Source organism: Lepisma saccharinum, chromosome 18 (genome assembly GCF_977018435.1).
Source record: "Lepisma saccharinum chromosome 18, izLepSacc3.1, whole genome shotgun sequence".
NCBI lineage: Eukaryota > Metazoa > Arthropoda > Insecta > Zygentoma > Lepismatidae > Lepisma > Lepisma saccharinum.
The window spans coordinates 18,582,193-18,601,017 of NC_139246.1; the positions used below are offsets into that span (position 1 = coordinate 18,582,193).

Below are 18,825 nucleotides of genomic sequence, written 5' to 3' on the forward strand. Positions count from 1 at the left end.
CTGTGGCTCTTAACATCGTTTCTAAAGCGTATTTATTTGTGTATATAAGGGATGAACTTGGATGAATTACAGAAGAACTTTTGCGTGTTATAACACAGGTTAGTGCTCGTTTTGCAATATTTATATTAATGTTTGCATATGTCCATAAAAATAAGTGGGCATTACAGGCCGCAAATGTCGGCATGTCCGTCAGCGCCGCCCGCCACGCTTCTCCTGATCTCTCGGCTGAAGATCGAAATGAACGCACATTATTTCTAAATACGTGACTGTCTGAAATATCCACCTTTGTCCTCAGATGCGAAGATATTATCGTTGGCTGTGTTTATGATCATCGAAGCTTATCGTCGTCCGAGTGTTGCGAAGCTATGATGCCTATTTACGGAAATTATGGCCAGTGTTTTGCTACCAGAAAACCCATACCTAGAAAACACACAATGACACTGGAATTCCAATTTCTATTGAAGTATGATCCTGATGAAATCATCGGTAAGTATTTTACCCATGTGCACAAAATTTAACTAGACATACTCTCAGTGGTTCTCAACATGTGCAATTAGGCTACATCGAAACTTTCGAGATTCTGTCCTATTTCTGGACGATTTTCAGGTCCACTGAAGGTGGATTGATTTTAAATTAGGTTGATTTAAGTCGGGTGATTTTTGAAAAAAAAATTACTGATTTAAATTACTTTAAATAAATAATTTATAGAATTATGTACATAAGGATTTTAAAACTATCAGAATGACTTTTCGTGAAAGTACATTAATCTACTAATCATTTAATGGTGTTTATTAGGCTCTAAGGAAGAAGAAGAAAGGAAACAATATATATGTACTGATGGTGTGAAGCTCATATGTAAGGGAATGTAATATGTAAATTGAAAACACTTGATTTAAAAATTCAATAATTTTTATGGGCAAAAATAGCAAACAGTTTGTGTAGAAAAATATACAAAATACTAATCATGTTAAATCTGAAATAGTGTCATTATCATTAAAGTGTAAATAAACATGTCAGCTGATATTTTTCCAACCATCATTAAAAAAAATCTCCAAATTTCAGCTACAAAAACTATAAAATATGTTAAGTTAATATTTTAAGTTACAATTATAGAGTACATCCAGAATGTTTTATTTTCACTGGAAGATAAGTTACTGAAATTATTATAGTTTCACTAACACACTCAACAAATATTTTCATAGTAGGTTTATATCAGAAATATAAAAAATGTTTGTTTACATATCATTTTTATTAGCTTTAATCCAACTGATCAATTGTTTTACAGGGCTCTTTACTAGAAAAAAAATTCTGTAAAAAACATATACAGTATCTATATGTATGGTGCCAAAAAGCATGCAAGCAAATTTAAGCGTGATTAAAAATATCGATTTAAAAAAAATCGTCAAGAATGTTTTTTTTTTTAAATAAAAACCATCATTTTTATCCACCGTGACTGAATGTAAATCTAAATTTTAGGTAACTATCATGGTACTTACAAACTGTTCCAGTAGATTCCACGACCTTCTGTACACTGGTTTCACAACGCTTACACCTGGAATGGTCTTTTTGTCAGTTTTGTTATTGTTAAGCCTGGTCCACACGTAATATTTCGTCGTCAGTTTGCACGATAAAGTATAAGTTTGACAGACGCTGACGCAAAACTCGCGGCTACATCATTCATGCTTTCCCTCAGTTTTGTCTCATTCTCTCCAAAAACACCATGGAAGAATCATTGTTGACAAGTATAATTTCAGTCTGTGCGGTGAGATTGAAAAAAATTACACATCGCTCACTGTGGTCTCGAGAGTGCTTACTTAAGAAGGGTAAATTCTCATATTTCAATTTTCTCCCTCAATTACGGCAGGAACATGAGGATTGGCATAATTATTAAAGTTACCAGACGTCCAGTTTATTAGCCTTATGTCCGGTGTCCGGGAGAAATTTGAAAAATCATAAATGTCCTGCATTTTGAGCGTCACATAATATTAATTACGAAAATGCGTGTTTCAGTTGAACAAAGATAAATCATGCAAGTTACAAATCTGCGATCCCAAACTCAATAGTGAAATTTATTTTGTTTCAGACATTGTCCAAAATGAAAATACAAGTTAGACCTGCTAGAACAAAAACGGAAGCAAATTTATGAACAAAGTTTTGGAGCCACGATCTGATGATGTCACTGTTCAGTGTCTGAGCAAAATGTATTGCCTTGGGGTTTATACTGATGGAAAAAGGTGTTTCCCGTTCTTATTAAATATAAATATTTGTTTTCATAAAGTCTGTAAAACGTTTGGTACTGGTTTAGTCAGTCTATCATAAATATATTTTCACTAAACCTGAAATTTTGAGACAAATCGGCGCCTCTGAGAAGCACGAGTTAAAACATGTAATAAGAAGCGTTTTGTTTAATATTGGTTACAAGTTTAGAAATTTGACATTTTAGATTTCGTTATGAAATCATATTATTTTATAACTGAAAAGTGTCAATTTTAAATTACTTTCTAACGTGTTATAGAAATGTGTATTATTTATTGCGAATGTTTTGTGTCCTACATTTTGAGACATTATGTCCTACCTTTTCCTAATAGATCTGGTAACACTAATAATTATTTACGTATGGATATGAACACCTACTGCAAATTTTTAACGATATTAAACCCATAAAATGAAAAACAAAACATTACTTGTCCAACATCAACGAGACTCGGCGCAAAATTAAGCGAAGTTTGACCAATCAGACGAATGTGCGTCTACATCATGGGCGTCGGGAGGGGGGGAGGGGGTCGAACGGGTCGTTGGACCCCCCCGTGGAAATTGACATTGTTCATTTAAAGATACAAGAATTTCGAAAGTTTGTTCCTCTTATTGTTAAGAACAGAAATAAAGTTCATTTTGTTAGCATTTGGACAGAATAATCAAAGTAAAAATGTATTGGATCGATAACATTGAATGAAAAATACACGAACAAGGTTATATTCTACCGTTTCATCCATAGAACAAATGGTTCTACAGTTTTCAAAACTCTTAAGAATTACAGTTGTAGGTGAGAGGTAACACAACAAACTTTATGAAAAATTAATCCCCCTAACATTTAAAGCCTTTTCTTGAACGATACGTGCAAAAGTTAATATCAATATGCATTTCAGATACTAACTGCATAAAATGCAAAATAAATAATGGAAATAGTTGTTCTGTTTACTCGTTTTTGGATGGAGTCTCCCCTTTTATATAATAATAATTATTATTATTTCGAATAAAATGTATTTTCGTTAGTTTATAATATTTATTATTGTATAATAACATTTATAACCGTGGTAATAATACTTATTATTTTTCTACTCTTCAACTTCTATCATTTGCCCGACACCCCTTACAAAAATTTCTGGCGACGCCCATGGTCTATATGTAACGACTTGTTTGCCGTTTTGTCAGAAAGCAAAGCTCCAACCCATCCATTTTTCGAGGGGTCGTCAAACCTCATTCAGTTCATGTAAGACGTCAAACTTGACGTCCACACGTAATGTTTTGTTTGATCCGTCTGGTACGACCGTGCAAGACTGATAAAACATCACGTGTGGACCAGGCTTAACAGTCTGTCTCCATCTTCAACTTTTCTTCTGTTAATCATAAACTTATACATGCTGAAGATACTTTTTTATTTAAAAAAAGCGAAAATAGCACAATACTGCATATAGTCAAACGAATTCTCAAACCTGAAAACGCGCCAGAACGTGGACAAAATGACATTACGACTGCAAGCCTAAAAACAATCAGTGTTGCCAAAGGCGTTATTAACAAGGAACTGAAAATGGAGCTACAATCAAATTCAAGGAGCTAGATTTATGACGATGCAAGAACTTGTCTTCGTGTCTTAGGTTCACGTTCTTCTCACACAATTCAATCTTGTTAATATGAAATAAAAAGCTACAAATTTACATACATAAAAATAGAAAGGCGGTTAGATAAGGTGTGGAACCAGATCTTTCCTCAGGGAGTGAAGAAAGCTTCATGGAGCATCTCATGATTTTAGGAACCAATAATATATTATTTTCTACATTCCAATCAAGGAAACCTTATTCTATCAGGATGGACTAATTTTAATTCAAGAATTCAAAATAACTAAATTTTGTTTGGAAAAAGTCTACAAAATGCTTTATGCACTTTTACAAGTAACATGATATTAATAACATTTAGTGTATATATGCATTGAGATGTCAACTTGAGGTTACAGCAGAGACGTCGTTAGGGGGGGCACGCGGGAGCACTGGCCCCGGCAAACGTCCACGTGGCCCCGGGAAACTGTTCTGTATTTGCTGGAAATTTTACTTTGATGACAAATATTGCAAAATAATTCTTCAGTAAATTTTGCTTGCAGTTTGAAACACTTCTTCAATTTTCAGAAGCAAGCAAGGCATTTCTTTCTTATTTGCCTGTTTCTTGCTTGTTGAACGCAAACAGATGTATTCCCGGCCAGGGAAGTCTGAGACCTATTGAAAATGAACTTTTCCTCTCTACTGCACACCAGATCCAGGATCCCCCCCCCCAAAACCCGCACTTTCTCTTCATCTGGCCCTGCACTGGCTCCATGGGGCCCGAAAGGACGACACAAACAGGAAGATTTAGCTACGAGTGGCTAGAACTTTCTGCGTTAATTATTTTATGGTTCAGAAAAGATATCCCCATGCGTTTCAAATTCCAAGAACAGAATTCTATTGCTTGTCCGTTTTTCGGCGCGGGAATGAATGACATAGCGGTTCTTCTCACATACACTCAACCCTCCTACTAATGACCTGCTTTGCAAGGAGGGAAAGGCCACTTTCTGAAAATACGGAGAAACATCCAAGCGGTCGGTTCATCTGTTGATTTGGTGGAGAGTTGATATTTGTCAGTTTGAAGTAGGATTTGTTGTGCGAGCGGTGGTAAACTTCTGTAAACGCGAGAAGATAGCATCACGAAGTGTTTGTGATCTCGTTTTCCTACATCGCGAGTAAAATGTCGAATGAGAAGCTGCCAGATTGTCTTCCTCTGGAAACAATGGATCAGGATCGACTGATCGACCAAATATCCAACATATAGGCATTCTAAAAGAGACTCTGACTACCACACAAGATCCTGGGTTCGACTCCCAGGGTGGTTGATCTCATGTATAATGAAGAATAAACCACGTTTCAATTAAGGAAGGAAACTAGGTATGTAGCAATTTTATTTACAGCCATCTGCATGCTCTATAAGTACTATGTTACAAGTATATCTTTCTTTCTGTGATTTTTCTTCATTTAGCCTCCACCTGCAAATGCGGGGCAAGGTTGGCTAGACATACAAATATAATTAATCCCTAGTCATACATTGAATAATACTTATAATATAATCATGAGTTATGGAGAAGCAAATAACTTATCAAGCATTTTCTGTTTCTATTTGTTGTGCAGTGGTTAACAATGTGCACTACGATGCCAGGGGTCATGGGTTCGAATCCCGGACTGGGAGTGTGTGTTATTTATGATGGTCCTCTCATCAATTTCACATCACTCATTGTCATCTTCATCTTCACGATTAGCCAAAAAGTGTCAGAAAAGCGAAGTAAAATAAACAAAATCAATCATTTATATATTTCTATATTACGCCGCTTTTCTACCTCTTGGGTTAAATGCGACGATGAGGATGAATGATGAGCCGAAGGAATGGCGATGGGACAGACATGATACAACCACACCTGTCCAATGTCCGAACCTTGGACCTCTGGTTTCGTAGCGTGTTATACTCAGTGGAATTCTTAGGAAGAAAAACTGTGAAAGTAGAGCGAAAAGAAGCAAAGTTGTACGATGCATAAGAAGCCATGTTTAGTTCTTCTAAAACCTTCCAATTATAGAGTTCGTGTTTTAAGTCCACTGTATGCACAGTAAGGCTAATCGGGGATCCGAACCACTATGTGCCTGCACCGGGTATCGAACCCGGGACCCCTTGATTGCAAGGCGACGACGCTACCACTGCGTCATCGAGGAGGCCGAGAAAAACTTACGATTAGTCAGTAAAATTAATATTGAGGGACAAGGCCTGCGAAGAGTTCTTTCATTTGGTTGCGCGTGGTCATCTCATCGAGTCTCATAGTTTCGAGAGCAGAATTTGCTTCCATATCGCTTTCGAGTACTTCCCAAATTGTCCTCACTATGTTGGAACAGCACAGAAATTTTGGAACTAATACAAGCAGGCACATACTCAGGGAAGGGGCTCGGGGGCTGCAGTCATTTCCAGAAATCCTACAGATATCTGATTTTAATAATGTGTAGTAGTAATTAAATTTACTTCATTAACAGGATTAAACATCTTATATATGGTAAGTTGCAATATACCAAGAAATTCATCTTCAGCGCATTTACTCTCTCCCCAACCTTTTCGTCTTTAGGTAGCTGCCGATAAGAGATAAGCCCCTTCCGAAATCAAATTCTGGCTACCGGCCTGACCACCAGGGATCGAACCTTGAACCTTTCGATTGATTGATTGATTGATTTAGTTTATTTTACTTCGCGTTTTGGCTAATTTGCGAAGATGGAGATGAGTGATGAAATGATCAAATTGATGAATGGACAATACATTCACAAACAACCAAGGCCGAGCGGGATTCGAACCCAGGACCCTTGGCGTCGCAGCGCGATGTGCTAACCACTCAGCCACAGGGTCCGGCTTGAACCGTTCGATTGATTGATTACTTGAACTGGTGTTTTAAGTCCACTTTATGCACAGTAAGGCTAATCGGGACTGGAGCTACAGTTTAAAGTGAGATCCGAACAAACTATGTGCCTCTATCGGGAATCGAACCCGGGCAGTTGTTGAACCTGCCGAACCAAAGACGAGACCGTAATCATTTGAGCGTGTGGGAACTTTGTTTTATCCAGTGCCATCATATATTGACTTTTCCACACACAAATAAGATTAATTTTAAGAAATTAGACGTGTGCATATAATTTCATCGTCATTTCCCAAGTGAACAATCAGATGCCATAGAAGACTCGGGCCCGCCCTTGAACTAAGAGATACCGGATTCGATTCCAGTATGAATTGTATACATGAGATGCCTAGCTTGAACTCATTACGCACACATTTCATATTTGCACTGTTGCCAATACTTGTAAACCTGGTTCCAGCACTTTATATCTAAAACCACGGAAAAGGATTTTATCTAATTCTCAATTTTTTTTTTGCAAATTTACAAATCTAAAGACTAATAACATGGTTCTTGGTGTATCAGCCACTAAGCTAATGAGTTCATTCTGCATTTAGTTTCCCGAATAATGGCTGTGTATTTCGCGAGAGTATATCCGTAGACTGTTGGGGGCTACAGAAGAAAATTATATTCCTTTCCAATTTAATGATTGATTGAGTTGGTGTTTTAAGTCCACTTTATACACAGTAAGGCTAATCGGGACTGGTGCTACAGTGTAAAGTGGGATCCAAATCACTATGAGCATTGAGCATCCACCGGGTATCGAACCCGGAACCCCTTGATTACAAGGCGACGATGCTACCATGCGCCACCGAGGAGGCCCTTGATCCTTTTCTATCCAAGACTATATATAAATATATATAAATATATATATATATATATATATATATATATATATATATATATATATATATACTGGGTGATTTTTTTAACCTGAATCACTTGAATATCTTGAAAAAATCATCCTACAAAAAAATGTTCCAAATAAAAAGTTGATAGTTTGGAGGGGAAAGTTTAGTGGTGCAACAAAAGAACACCCCATACCCCTCTTGTAGGTGGGGCGGGGGGCAACTTTGAAATTTCAAATAGAAACTCCTATTTTTTATTACAGATTCGGATTTTACGGAAAAAATACATAAGTTTTGTCCGAAACATTTTTTTCGATTCGTGATAGATGGCCCTATAATCAACAAATTTTCATTTCTTATATGTTTACACTTTAAAACCAATGTATTTCATTTCGCAATTCATTTAAATTCAAAAAATAAAACATTCTCGTGCATGAACTTTGTACTAATTCTTGACAAATCTTTTGAGATTTCAGTAAACTCGTAATTCGCCTATTTACAACATTTAAAAGTTATATTCGATATTTTTTTTATTGTTGTGTCAAAGATGCTTAACAAAGCTACAACAGAAAAAAATAAAAATAAAACAATGTCAAGAAACAGTTCCTTTTTAGACTTTTCCTGTTAAATCATTGTTTGTTTATCATTGTTTTTTAGATCACAGGAATGCTCCAAGCGATTAATTTGACTAAGCTGTTGATACTTTTTAATATCAATGGATGTATTAACTGTAGAAGAGAAAATTGAAATGGTTCTCGTGTATGGAGAATCTGGCAGGAATCTCCGTCAAGCTGTCATTGTTTATGCTCAGCGTTTTCCAGACAGGGTGCGTTCTTTCGCTTCGTTTCAACGTACAGTCAATCAATTTACTACTGAAGGAAGTGTTAAACCTAAACAAAGGACCCGTCGAAGAACAGTTACTGGAGAAGAAAATGAAATTAATGTGTTAGCTGCTGTGGCCCATGATCCTCATGTCAGCTCGCGAGAAGTAGTTCGAAATTCCGGATTGTCCCAGAGCAGTGTTTTGAAGATTTTACGGCGTCATAAATATCATCCATATCATGTGTCATTGTATCAAGAACTTCATGGCGATTATTTTCAAAATCTAGTGACGTTTTGTCAGTGTGCATGTGAACAAATACAAATAAACCCAAATTTATTTCATCTGGTATTGTTCTCTGATGAGTCATCTTTTACAAACCAGGGAACGGTCAATCAGCATAATATGTTACTGGAGTGTCGAAAATCCGCACTGGTTGCGCCAAGTTGAGCATCAGCGTCCATGGACTGTAAACGTGTGGTGTGGAATTATTGATGACAAACTCATCGGTCCCTACTTTATTGATGGAAATTTGAATGGTCAACAGTACCGCGACATTCTTCAAAATGAACTGCCAATATTACTTGAAGATCTTAACCTGGAACTGAGACAGAACATGAGGTTTCAGCAGGATGGATGTCCAGCGCACTATTCGAGAGCAGCACGTGAAGTACTCGGTCCTGACTTCAATGGCCGATGGATCGGCAGAGCTGGTCCTGTAAATTGGCCTACCAGATCACCAGATCTTACTTCACAAGATTTCTTTTTGTGGGGCTACGTAAAAGATAAAGTGTATCGAGAATTGCCAACTACTCGTGAAAATATGATAAGAGCGAATCCAAAACGCTTGGGCCATAATTGAACCAGAGATACTTTTGAGTTGTGTACATTCATTCGAAGTGCCAATAATAAATGTATTGAAGTTGAAGATCACCATTTTGAACACTTAATGTAATTGAGAAGTGAATGTAGTTTACTAGCCATCGAGATATCTAGAGCTAAGAATTGTCGAGTAATTTTGAATTTTAAAAATAAATTTATTTGTTTTACAACAATTTCAAGTCCTGGAACAAAAATGTTTTATTTTTTGAATTTAAATGAATTGCGAAATGAAATACATTGGTTTTAAAGTGTAAACATTCAAGAAATGAAAATTTGTCGATTATAGCGCCATCTATCACGAATCGAAAAAAATGTTTCAGACAAAACTTATGTATTTTTTTCCGTAAAATCCGAATCTGTAATAAAAAATAGGAGTTTCTATTTGAAATTTCAAAGTTACCCCCTCCCCACCTACATGAGGGGGAGGGGGTGTTCTTTTGTTGCATCACTAAACTTCCCCCTCCAAACTATCAACTTTATATTTGGAACATTTTTTTGTAGGATGATTTTTTTTCAAGATATTCAAGTGATTCAGGTTAAAAAAATCACCCAGTATATATATATATATATATATATATATACATACATACATATATAATGTATGTATACAGCATAGGCCTATATGGTGTATAAATAGTTTGTTAATTTATAATAGTTTGATAGAAAAAATCTTACGTTTGGCCCCCCCCCCCCAAACTGATCAACCTAGCTACGTCCCTGGGTTACAGCTTTAAAGCAAGATGGGATCGAACTCAAAACCTCTTGATTACAAGGCGTTTACCACTACTCCATTGGGAATATCCATCTAATGCAAGATTCACTGTGTAAATGCTTTATTATTGAATTTTCACTGTTATTATGTTAAATGTGATAATGATTATTTCTATTCAAATGTGAATGGCGAAGTTGGCACGTTTTCTATGGTAAAATAACAATCAAAGTATATTTACATGTTTCTAACAACCGTGAGAAATAAATAAATAATTCAATGAAGGCAAACTGTATAGTCACGTACATTTCTGAGTTGAAATAACCACATTCAAAACCATGGTATTGTTTCATCAAGAAGTGCCTATGACTGTACAGTCGCCGTCAATTGAAATGAGACACCTAGATCCTGATATGCAAGGCGTTACGTGCGTTGCCTAACTTTACGGCGCTTGTAGAAGTTGCCACTTACAAGTTGCTATTAAAATGCACTTATCGCCGTAGGTCAGGCAACGCACATAAAGCCTTGCATATCACGATCTAGGTCTCTCATTTTTATTGCCGCTGACTGTACATATGAGAAGCAATATTTTTACAGTTTCTCTAATTTTGGCGTTCTTCAATTTCAGCCTACAACCGCACAATTGCTCCTTCCGTTGGCACCAATGCAGGATTTCAGTATTACCTCACAGACGTCTTATCCCTGTCTGAAATCACTTTGATGATGGTAAAGCCACACTCGGTGTTCCCTAACTTCAAACTGAGCTCAAAAATCTCAATGGAAGTGGTAAGTGAACTTTTCATTTGTTTATCTAAACTGGAATTTAAGATCAACACAAAAGTACGAGGCGTATTCGTAAAGTAAGTACCGTTTGGAAATATTGCCGCTGTAGCGCTGCAGTCGCGACCGTGTGAGTTCTCGCTGACGTCCTTCATCCGTTAGTTAGCCACAGGCACGCGTGGGAGCAGGTAATGCTTTTTCTTCGTAGTTTTCTGAAGGTTTGAAATGTTCAAGAAAATCAATCGGCCCGCCGACTGTGAAGTCCGGTCTGTGATTTGTTTTCTCAATACAAGAATTGTTGAATTCTTGCCTAGAGGACAGACCCCCAACAAAGATGCCTGCTGTGACACATTAATCCGGCTGCTTCGTGCAATTCAAAACAAAAGACGCGGAATGCTTAGCGAAGGCATTGTGTTGCTTTACGACAATGCTCGTCCGCATACGACCCAACAAACTCAAAATGTCATCACGTCATTCGGCTGGGAACAATTTGTTCATCCGCCAACAGCCCTGACTTGGCCCCAAGTGACTACCATCTCTTTCTCCATCTGAAGAAGAAGTTTCTTGCTGGTCAGCGTTTCGACGAGGATGACGACGTCGAAGCAGCAGTGCATGGATGGCTTTCGTCACAGGCGGGAACAGTCTATGATGATGGGAAACAAAAACTAGTGCCACGGTACGACAAATGCTTGAACAATGGTGGAAACTACGTGGAAGAGTAGTTTAAGGTCTGTAGAATGCAATGCAAATAAAAAAGGTACGAAACTATTTTACTTTATTTTTTTACACCATTTCGGTACTTACTTTCCGAATACGCCTCGTACTATATTTTACGGCTGGTTGTCGAACATAATTTATCAAATTTCTCACTGCTGTAGAAATATACATTACTGTTGTTATATAATAGCGATTAAATAAACATAAAGGGTGTCCAATCGAGTCTTGGGCCTAGCTGGGGGAATGCTCAATGGTTTAACATGGTGACAATGAAACTGTTAGGGGAAAGTCTTGAGAAAAAAATGCTGGTTGGGGGTGTCATCCTCTCACTTTGAGCACTGCCCATAAGGTCCCACAGTGTATTTTTAATTATGGACAGATTTGGCAAACGTTTCTTTAACATTACGGGTGATTCTACTTAGGTTATTTTAAACGTTTTTCTACCTCTTGGTAGAAAACGCGACGCGACGATGGGGATAAATGATGATACACGCAGTTTGCAAATTAACGGGGGTGATGCCAGGAATTCCCCTCCCACAAAAAAAAATATACCCGGCAAAATTTATCAGGGATGTTTTCATCGCCCTCAAAGAAATTGAAACTATACCATTATACTGAAAAATAATTAGTGTCCATTAATGGTCCTGTAATCAAAGATATCCATGCCTTGTGGATTGAGGAACACCATTTTGCAACAGACCAACCTCACAGAGCTGGGACAACAGCAGGCTGTTTTCTACGTACTTACGTTTTCATGGCATAGTTCTGATACTTTAATGTATTAAAGTGATCACCAGAAACTTGAAGGTAGGTTACAACTTGGAAATAGAACTGTGGTCAAGTTTTTAGTGTTACTAGTTCAATAGCATTTTTGTGTATGAGTTTGGGATTTCTTAAAATAAAAATATACTAAGTGTTTCTAAATTGCGTCTAAATGTTATCATGAGATTTAATGACCTAGATTACAGCCAATATTCTAAGGTACTTGGAACTGCAAGGTAATAAGAATAGTTTGCTGACTTGTAAGGCAAACAAATTTGCATTTGCACTCAAGACATCTGTTACACTAACCAAGGAGGCCTGCTGCATTGTAGATATGTAAACGCTTATTCTGCTTACAATGCAAAAATAATTATTAACGTATGGATAAAGTAGCAAATCATCTTACGTGAATGTTACCAATTCATTATCTCATTAGACTTCGAATTAAAATTTCAACACTCCTTGGTTTTGAAAGGGTATAAATTTAATTCCAAAAGTAGTATTCTACAGAAATGTTCACAGGAGTTGTAAAAACTTATAAAGTTTTCGTGGTGTTCATTGGAATTACAAATGCTCAATGTGCGCGCCACCTGTTACGCGGTAAACATCGAGACGATAATCCAGCTCCAACCACACACACCTTCTCAAGCGTATCCGGTGTGATGAAGTTGACAGCTGTACTGATGCGTTCCTGAAGATGATTCAAGGTTGTGGGTAGTGGAGGTACATAGACCTGGTCCTTCACGAACCCTCAAAGAAAAAAGTCACAAAATGTCATATCCGGTGATCGTGGGGGCCACTTGCATAGATTTTTATCATTGCATCCAGCTCATCCTATCGAACGGTGTGGGAGGTTGTCATTCAGAAAGCTGCATACAGATTGATGCCAGTGTGGGGGCGCTCCATCTTGTTGTAGAATGTAGTCACCTCTCTCTGCAGCAAGTTGAGGAATTAACCAGTCACGTAGCATTGTTAAGTAGCTTTCACCTGTGATTGTTGGTCCCTCAAAGAAGAACGGACCGTACACTCGACGTTCTGACACTGCACAAAAAGCATTCACCTTGGGTGAGTCACGTTCCACATCAAGAGTGGCATGCGGATGCTCGCTTCCCCAGATCTTAACATTATGCCTGTTCACTTTTCCACTCAAGTGGAAGGTCGCCTCATCACTAAAAATGATCTTTGTCAGAAAGGTTTCATCGTGTCTCGCAAAACTCACGTCGCTTTACCTTGTCTTGTGGATATAACTTTAGAACCAATTGCAGCCGGTACGGGTGAAAACGCAAACGCTTCCGTAAAATCTTGCTTACGGTAGTTTGTGGCACCTGCAACTGCCTGCTGGCTTGACGTGTTGATTTTCTGGAACTGCGTACAAAGGCTTCTCGCACACGCTCCACAATTTCCACAGAGATGGACGGTCAGCCACAATATTCTTTTCTTTAATCACAAATGCATCCTCTATCAACAAATGTTTTATGCCACTGCAGAATGGATTTGTGTGTAGGTGGATCAACATTAAACTTCCGTTGAAATGCACGCTGAATTCTCACAACACTGCTTGTTTTGGCAAATTCTAACACCAGCTTCTTTGCTGCGGAGTGAACACCATTTTCGATGTTACTGCCCTCTAGCTACCGAATTCACAACTAGCGATTCTGAAAAGAAAGATATTAAAATATTTTGAGTTAATTGAGCTTTGGATATCAAGTTTATCAAAATATTCAAGTAACTATTAATTTTATGACATCTTGATACCAGGGAGTGTTTTTGTACTCACGCTATATTTATGTCTCGATGACAACAGCTGAAATTAAAGACAGATATAGAGTGCAAGTGTACAATTTTTAGCTTATTATGAACTGGAGACATCTACTGTTAAAAATACAAACTATCTACTTACAGATCGACAGCACGGAGTTGGCAGAAAGTGAATGGCTGCCTTTTAAAAGATGTTCTAAGAAACTGGAAACTTCCAGAGATGTTTGTTGGGTGCTTAGAGCGCAGAACATTACGGAGACCAAATGCAAGTGCTCGAACGTATTTCTTCCTTTCGACAGTAAGTTCTTTTTGTTATCATTCTCATCTTCTATTTTCCCCAGTTTGCAGCTTCATCAGATCAGAGAACAGGTTCCTTCATTTTATTTTCTCTGCACCCCTTTCTTCCTCTTTTCGTTTGTTTTATGCTCGTGTTTCAGTTTTCTCTCTTCCTTCCATTCCATCTTTATTCCATAAGCATGTTCTCTTCTTTCTCAATCTCGTTCTTTCCTCTCTTCTCATTTCTTCTATTCCTTTTCCACTCTCGCTATCTTTAATCTCTTTCTCTCTTCCTTCTCGTTATTTTTTTTCATTATATTTTTCTATTTTCTTCCTCTTCTTTCTCGATATCTTTACTTTCATTTTTATTCTCATTCTTCTCTTCTTTTTGTCTCGTTTCATTATATTTATATTTATTCTCTTCCTGTTCTTCACTATCTTATTCTACCTCAGGGGTAACTCAATCCCACCTTGTGGGGGCGCCAAACCGGGATGTCCTCCTTGAGTAGCGCCAAAATCTTAATTTTGATTATATAAACATGGGCATTTATTTTTGAAAGTTGTTACAAACCAGGTATTTCATATTGGAAACAATAACACGAGATGGAAAGGAAAGTTTTGGCAAAGACAAATAGATGGCAGCACACACTTAAAAAAATATAACTAAATTGTTGGAGGATAAATATTGATTTAGAACAGTATAAATTTGGTAGATACGTGTAGAAATAATGAAGTCTAGGTACAAAAATAAATAATAGATGGAAAGAAGAGCAGAAGTAATTCTCATCGTTCAACAAGTTCAAGCCTGTAGTCAATTGTTAGGAATGCATAAACAAGTATGAGGTAAACAGGAATTTTAGAAGTACAGCTCAATACATCCGCGTTGTCTTAATCTCCAAAAGAGAATTTTTTTTAATTTACTGCTTCATAACACACTATATATCATGTAGCAATTCTAGTTAAGAAATTAATGCTATTTTGATATCATTATGTAGGTATTAAGTAAATGTATACCTACAATAAAAGTAACAGTAATAGTTAAAGTGTTTAAAAATAAGACTATTATTTTCTTATTTAAAACCGTAAATATGTAACACGGTAAAGGTTTTTATTGGGGGTGGAAAGTACGGGGGAGGGCAGAAATCGACCTCTACCGGTCTACCTCCCCCCCCCTCTCTCTCTCTCTTTCTCTCACTCTCTCTCTTTCTTTCTGCCTCTCCCTTTTACTCTGTCGCTTATCTCCCTCTCTAGTTACGGGTCCACATGCATACTATTCTTCACTTTAAATGTTATTTATCAGTTGGGAATGAATCCACATGCAAATACATAACTTCATATGATGCTAAACCCAATTTAATTTTGTAGTATCTTTGCAAATCGTGTTGTGTAGGCTCGAAGAAATGTTATTCCTATTTTCCATAGAAATATTTTCGTTTTTGAACCCGCCCTCTGGGGCAATTCGCACATTACGGAGAAATGGGATAGATCGCAAACGCTTGGCAATATTGTTAATATTTAGTTGCCATGGAGCGCTTTACGGGGCAGCAACGTGCTTTTTGTGTTCGTTCGTTTTATAAAAATAATGATTCTTATGTTGCTGTGCGTCGTTTGTATCGGCATCATTATAACCTGGCAGTAATGAGAGACGTCCCAAGCGCAAATGTAATTAAATATAGGGTGAGAAAGTTTGAAAACACTGGAAGCACTATGACGAGTAAACAGCCGGGACGTCCAAGGTCATTAAGATCGAACAGAAACGTTGACCGTGTGCGCCAGTCTGTCTGTTAGTGAGGATTCTCGCCAATCGTTAAGACTGCGTGCGTTACATGAACGGTCACCATTTGTCCAATACTCTTTTCCACAAATAAGCTTTCTTTTGGTAATAAATTTATCTTTATACAAAAAATATTTCTGAGACACCCTTTATAATGATTTTTACATAAAATTTTCAATATTTTCCGGCATATATACCATATTCATGCCATTATTACATTTTCCCTTCTTGCGTTACCAAACGTTTTTCATTCATCTGTATTCTGTTTCTTTGTACTCTCCGTCTATTTTTAGATCTTGAAAATAGACAATGTATCTGTTATTGTAACATTCTTGTCAACAATAGAGCTCAAGATTTCGTGATGAAATCCATTGATATTTTATTAGCATTACTTTATGCTATATTGAACGCAGTTTGAGTCAAGGTCAAAGGGAAACTGGAAATTCTATGAGCTCACATTTTAAATTCATTTCTTTCCAAATATGAGAACTACTTGCAGGTGTGTTTCACCTACGTCATAAATTGTTACATTGTGGCTTCAAGCAGTTATTATGAAGGCCAGTTCTTGTAAACATACGGAATTCAAGATGGCACATTGTGTAGTATCCGGTTGTTCAAACAAGTTATTTCACGATATTTCCTTGCACACGGCAAACGAAATTGACCACGAACATGGCTGCTGTGCGAATCCTGACACCTATTCTTATTTTTCTTTCAGTGCAGAAATAAGTAAAAAGGAACCGTAATTTAAAATTCGATTTCAAATGAGAAAATCGATTGATTGATTTGTTTTATTTTACTTCGCTTTTTGTGCCACTTTTGGCTAATTTTGCGAAGATGGGGATGAGTGATGACATGGTGAAATTGATTAATTAATGGATACGCACAAACATCAATGCCCAAGCCCGGATTCGAACACAGGACCCCTGGCAATTTGAATTGAGAAAATCAAATTAACATTATGCCAATAACACAAGTAGTATTTAAAATAGAGACTTAAATATTAGAGATTAACTTTAAATGTAATGGTAACTGTCACTGAGTTATGCACTTTATAAAATAAGTATCTGTAACATTGGGTGAGTTACTTTTTGCGTAAAATAACTGTAACCCAGTGACAGTTAAAAAGTAATTTAGCCCCGAAAATAATGACATTTCATCAACTTCCGATCACTGGACATTACAAGTCTACTGTTTAATTTTTGATGAATGTTCTCATGTAGTGTTATGATAAAAAGGATATACTTGGCAACATTGGTGGACTCTTTCACCTCGATGGCCATCGAGCTATGTGGGAGGACAAACGTAACCTATGGTTATGGCAAGATAACAAATGTTCGTGACGACGTGAGTTTGACAGGAAACTAATTACCTCCTGGATTCCTAGAATTCTAGTCAATTTCTCTAGGGAGATATTTGCTCTAGAAATGGTTTCCTAATGATGGTACTGAAATGACGCATTCGGTCAAAGAACTCACTCAGAAAATTCCTGCTTATGTTTATCTTTCTTTGCATATTTATTTTATCTCTCCTTAATTGTGTCTATCTCCATTTATTTTTCTCCCGGTTGTTTTGTGCTTCTTTAATACTTTCTCTCTTATTCATGTTTCTCTATCCTTTTCTATCTTTATTCCTTTTTTGTGTGCTTTGCTCTGTTGTATCCAAACTAGGGATGGCCAAGTCCGGGAAAAAATATCCGGATGTCGGATAATTTTCTATCCGGATTTCAAATATCCGGATATCGGATAATTTTCTATCCGGATTTCAAATATCCGGATATCGGATAATTTTCTATCCGGATTTCAAATATCCGGATATCGGATATTCTGTTGGATATCCGAATTGTCCGGATTATCCGGATATTCGGATTATCCGAAATGTCCGGATAATCGAATGCGTGCATTATCCGGACAGTTTCATTGTTTATCCGTTTTACGGACTATCCATATAGGCCTATTCATTTATTCGTCATGCTTGTATTTCACAGTACTGATTTTCTAAAAATCCTTCATCAAATATGTACTATCTGATATCCGAATGATCCGTATGTTCGAACGGATGTCGGATAATTTGAAATGCGGAAATCCATTATCCGGATTTTGTGGCAATTCCTAACGCAAACACGCAGATTGCGCCTCAGGTGTCCAGTGTGTTTTAAAATACATGCACGGCATAATCCTACATTATTGATTCCTCAAACATAAAGTGCCACTAAATATTCATAAAAAACTCCATAACACAATATTATTGTAAGTAGCTTTCCATTTTTCTCATGTATCTTATATCGTACTGCCAATTTACACGCTTGACCAACGTCAGTGCCAAACACATACTGTATTAATAAATTATTCTGAATTGTTTCCATGTAATCTGTTTGGTTGACAGAACGGTGAGCTTTCAAGGAAAGCTCCTCACGAGAATCGCCATGAAACTTGTGGATTAGGAGCATAATGGGACTGAAGTTACACGAGCGTGACATTTCGCAACTGGCCGCAAGCCCTCGGACTTGGCCAATACCTATATTTATAGGGTGCGCCTATAATGTATAAACACATATATAACAGTTGGGCTGAAAAGTTCGTAGGCTAACATAGTAAAAAATATTTTTTTGACAAAATTCGATTTTATTATTCAATATAGTTACCTTCGAGGGCGATACAACGATTATAGCGGTCATACAATTTTTCGATGCCATTTTTATAGTACGATTTCTCTTTAGCCTCAAAATAGGCCTCAGTTTCGGCGATTACCTCTTCATCAGTGCTAAATTTCTTTCCA

General features: G+C 37.1%; 1 protein-coding gene across 1 annotated transcript in view; it reads left to right on the forward strand.

Annotated features, from left to right (window-relative positions):
• Positions 1-413: 413 nt before the first annotated feature.
• Positions 414-18,825, forward strand: part of LOC146002145 (uncharacterized) — a 61,781-nt gene continuing 43,369 nt past the window's right edge. Inside the window, exons 1-3 of the mRNA XM_083139864.1 lie at positions 414-486; positions 10,609-10,766; positions 14,142-14,295. Coding sequence (XP_082995990.1) covers positions 435-486; positions 10,609-10,766; positions 14,142-14,295 — 364 coding nt within the window. The 5' untranslated portion in view covers positions 414-434. The remainder of the gene's footprint in view (positions 487-10,608; positions 10,767-14,141; positions 14,296-18,825) is intronic.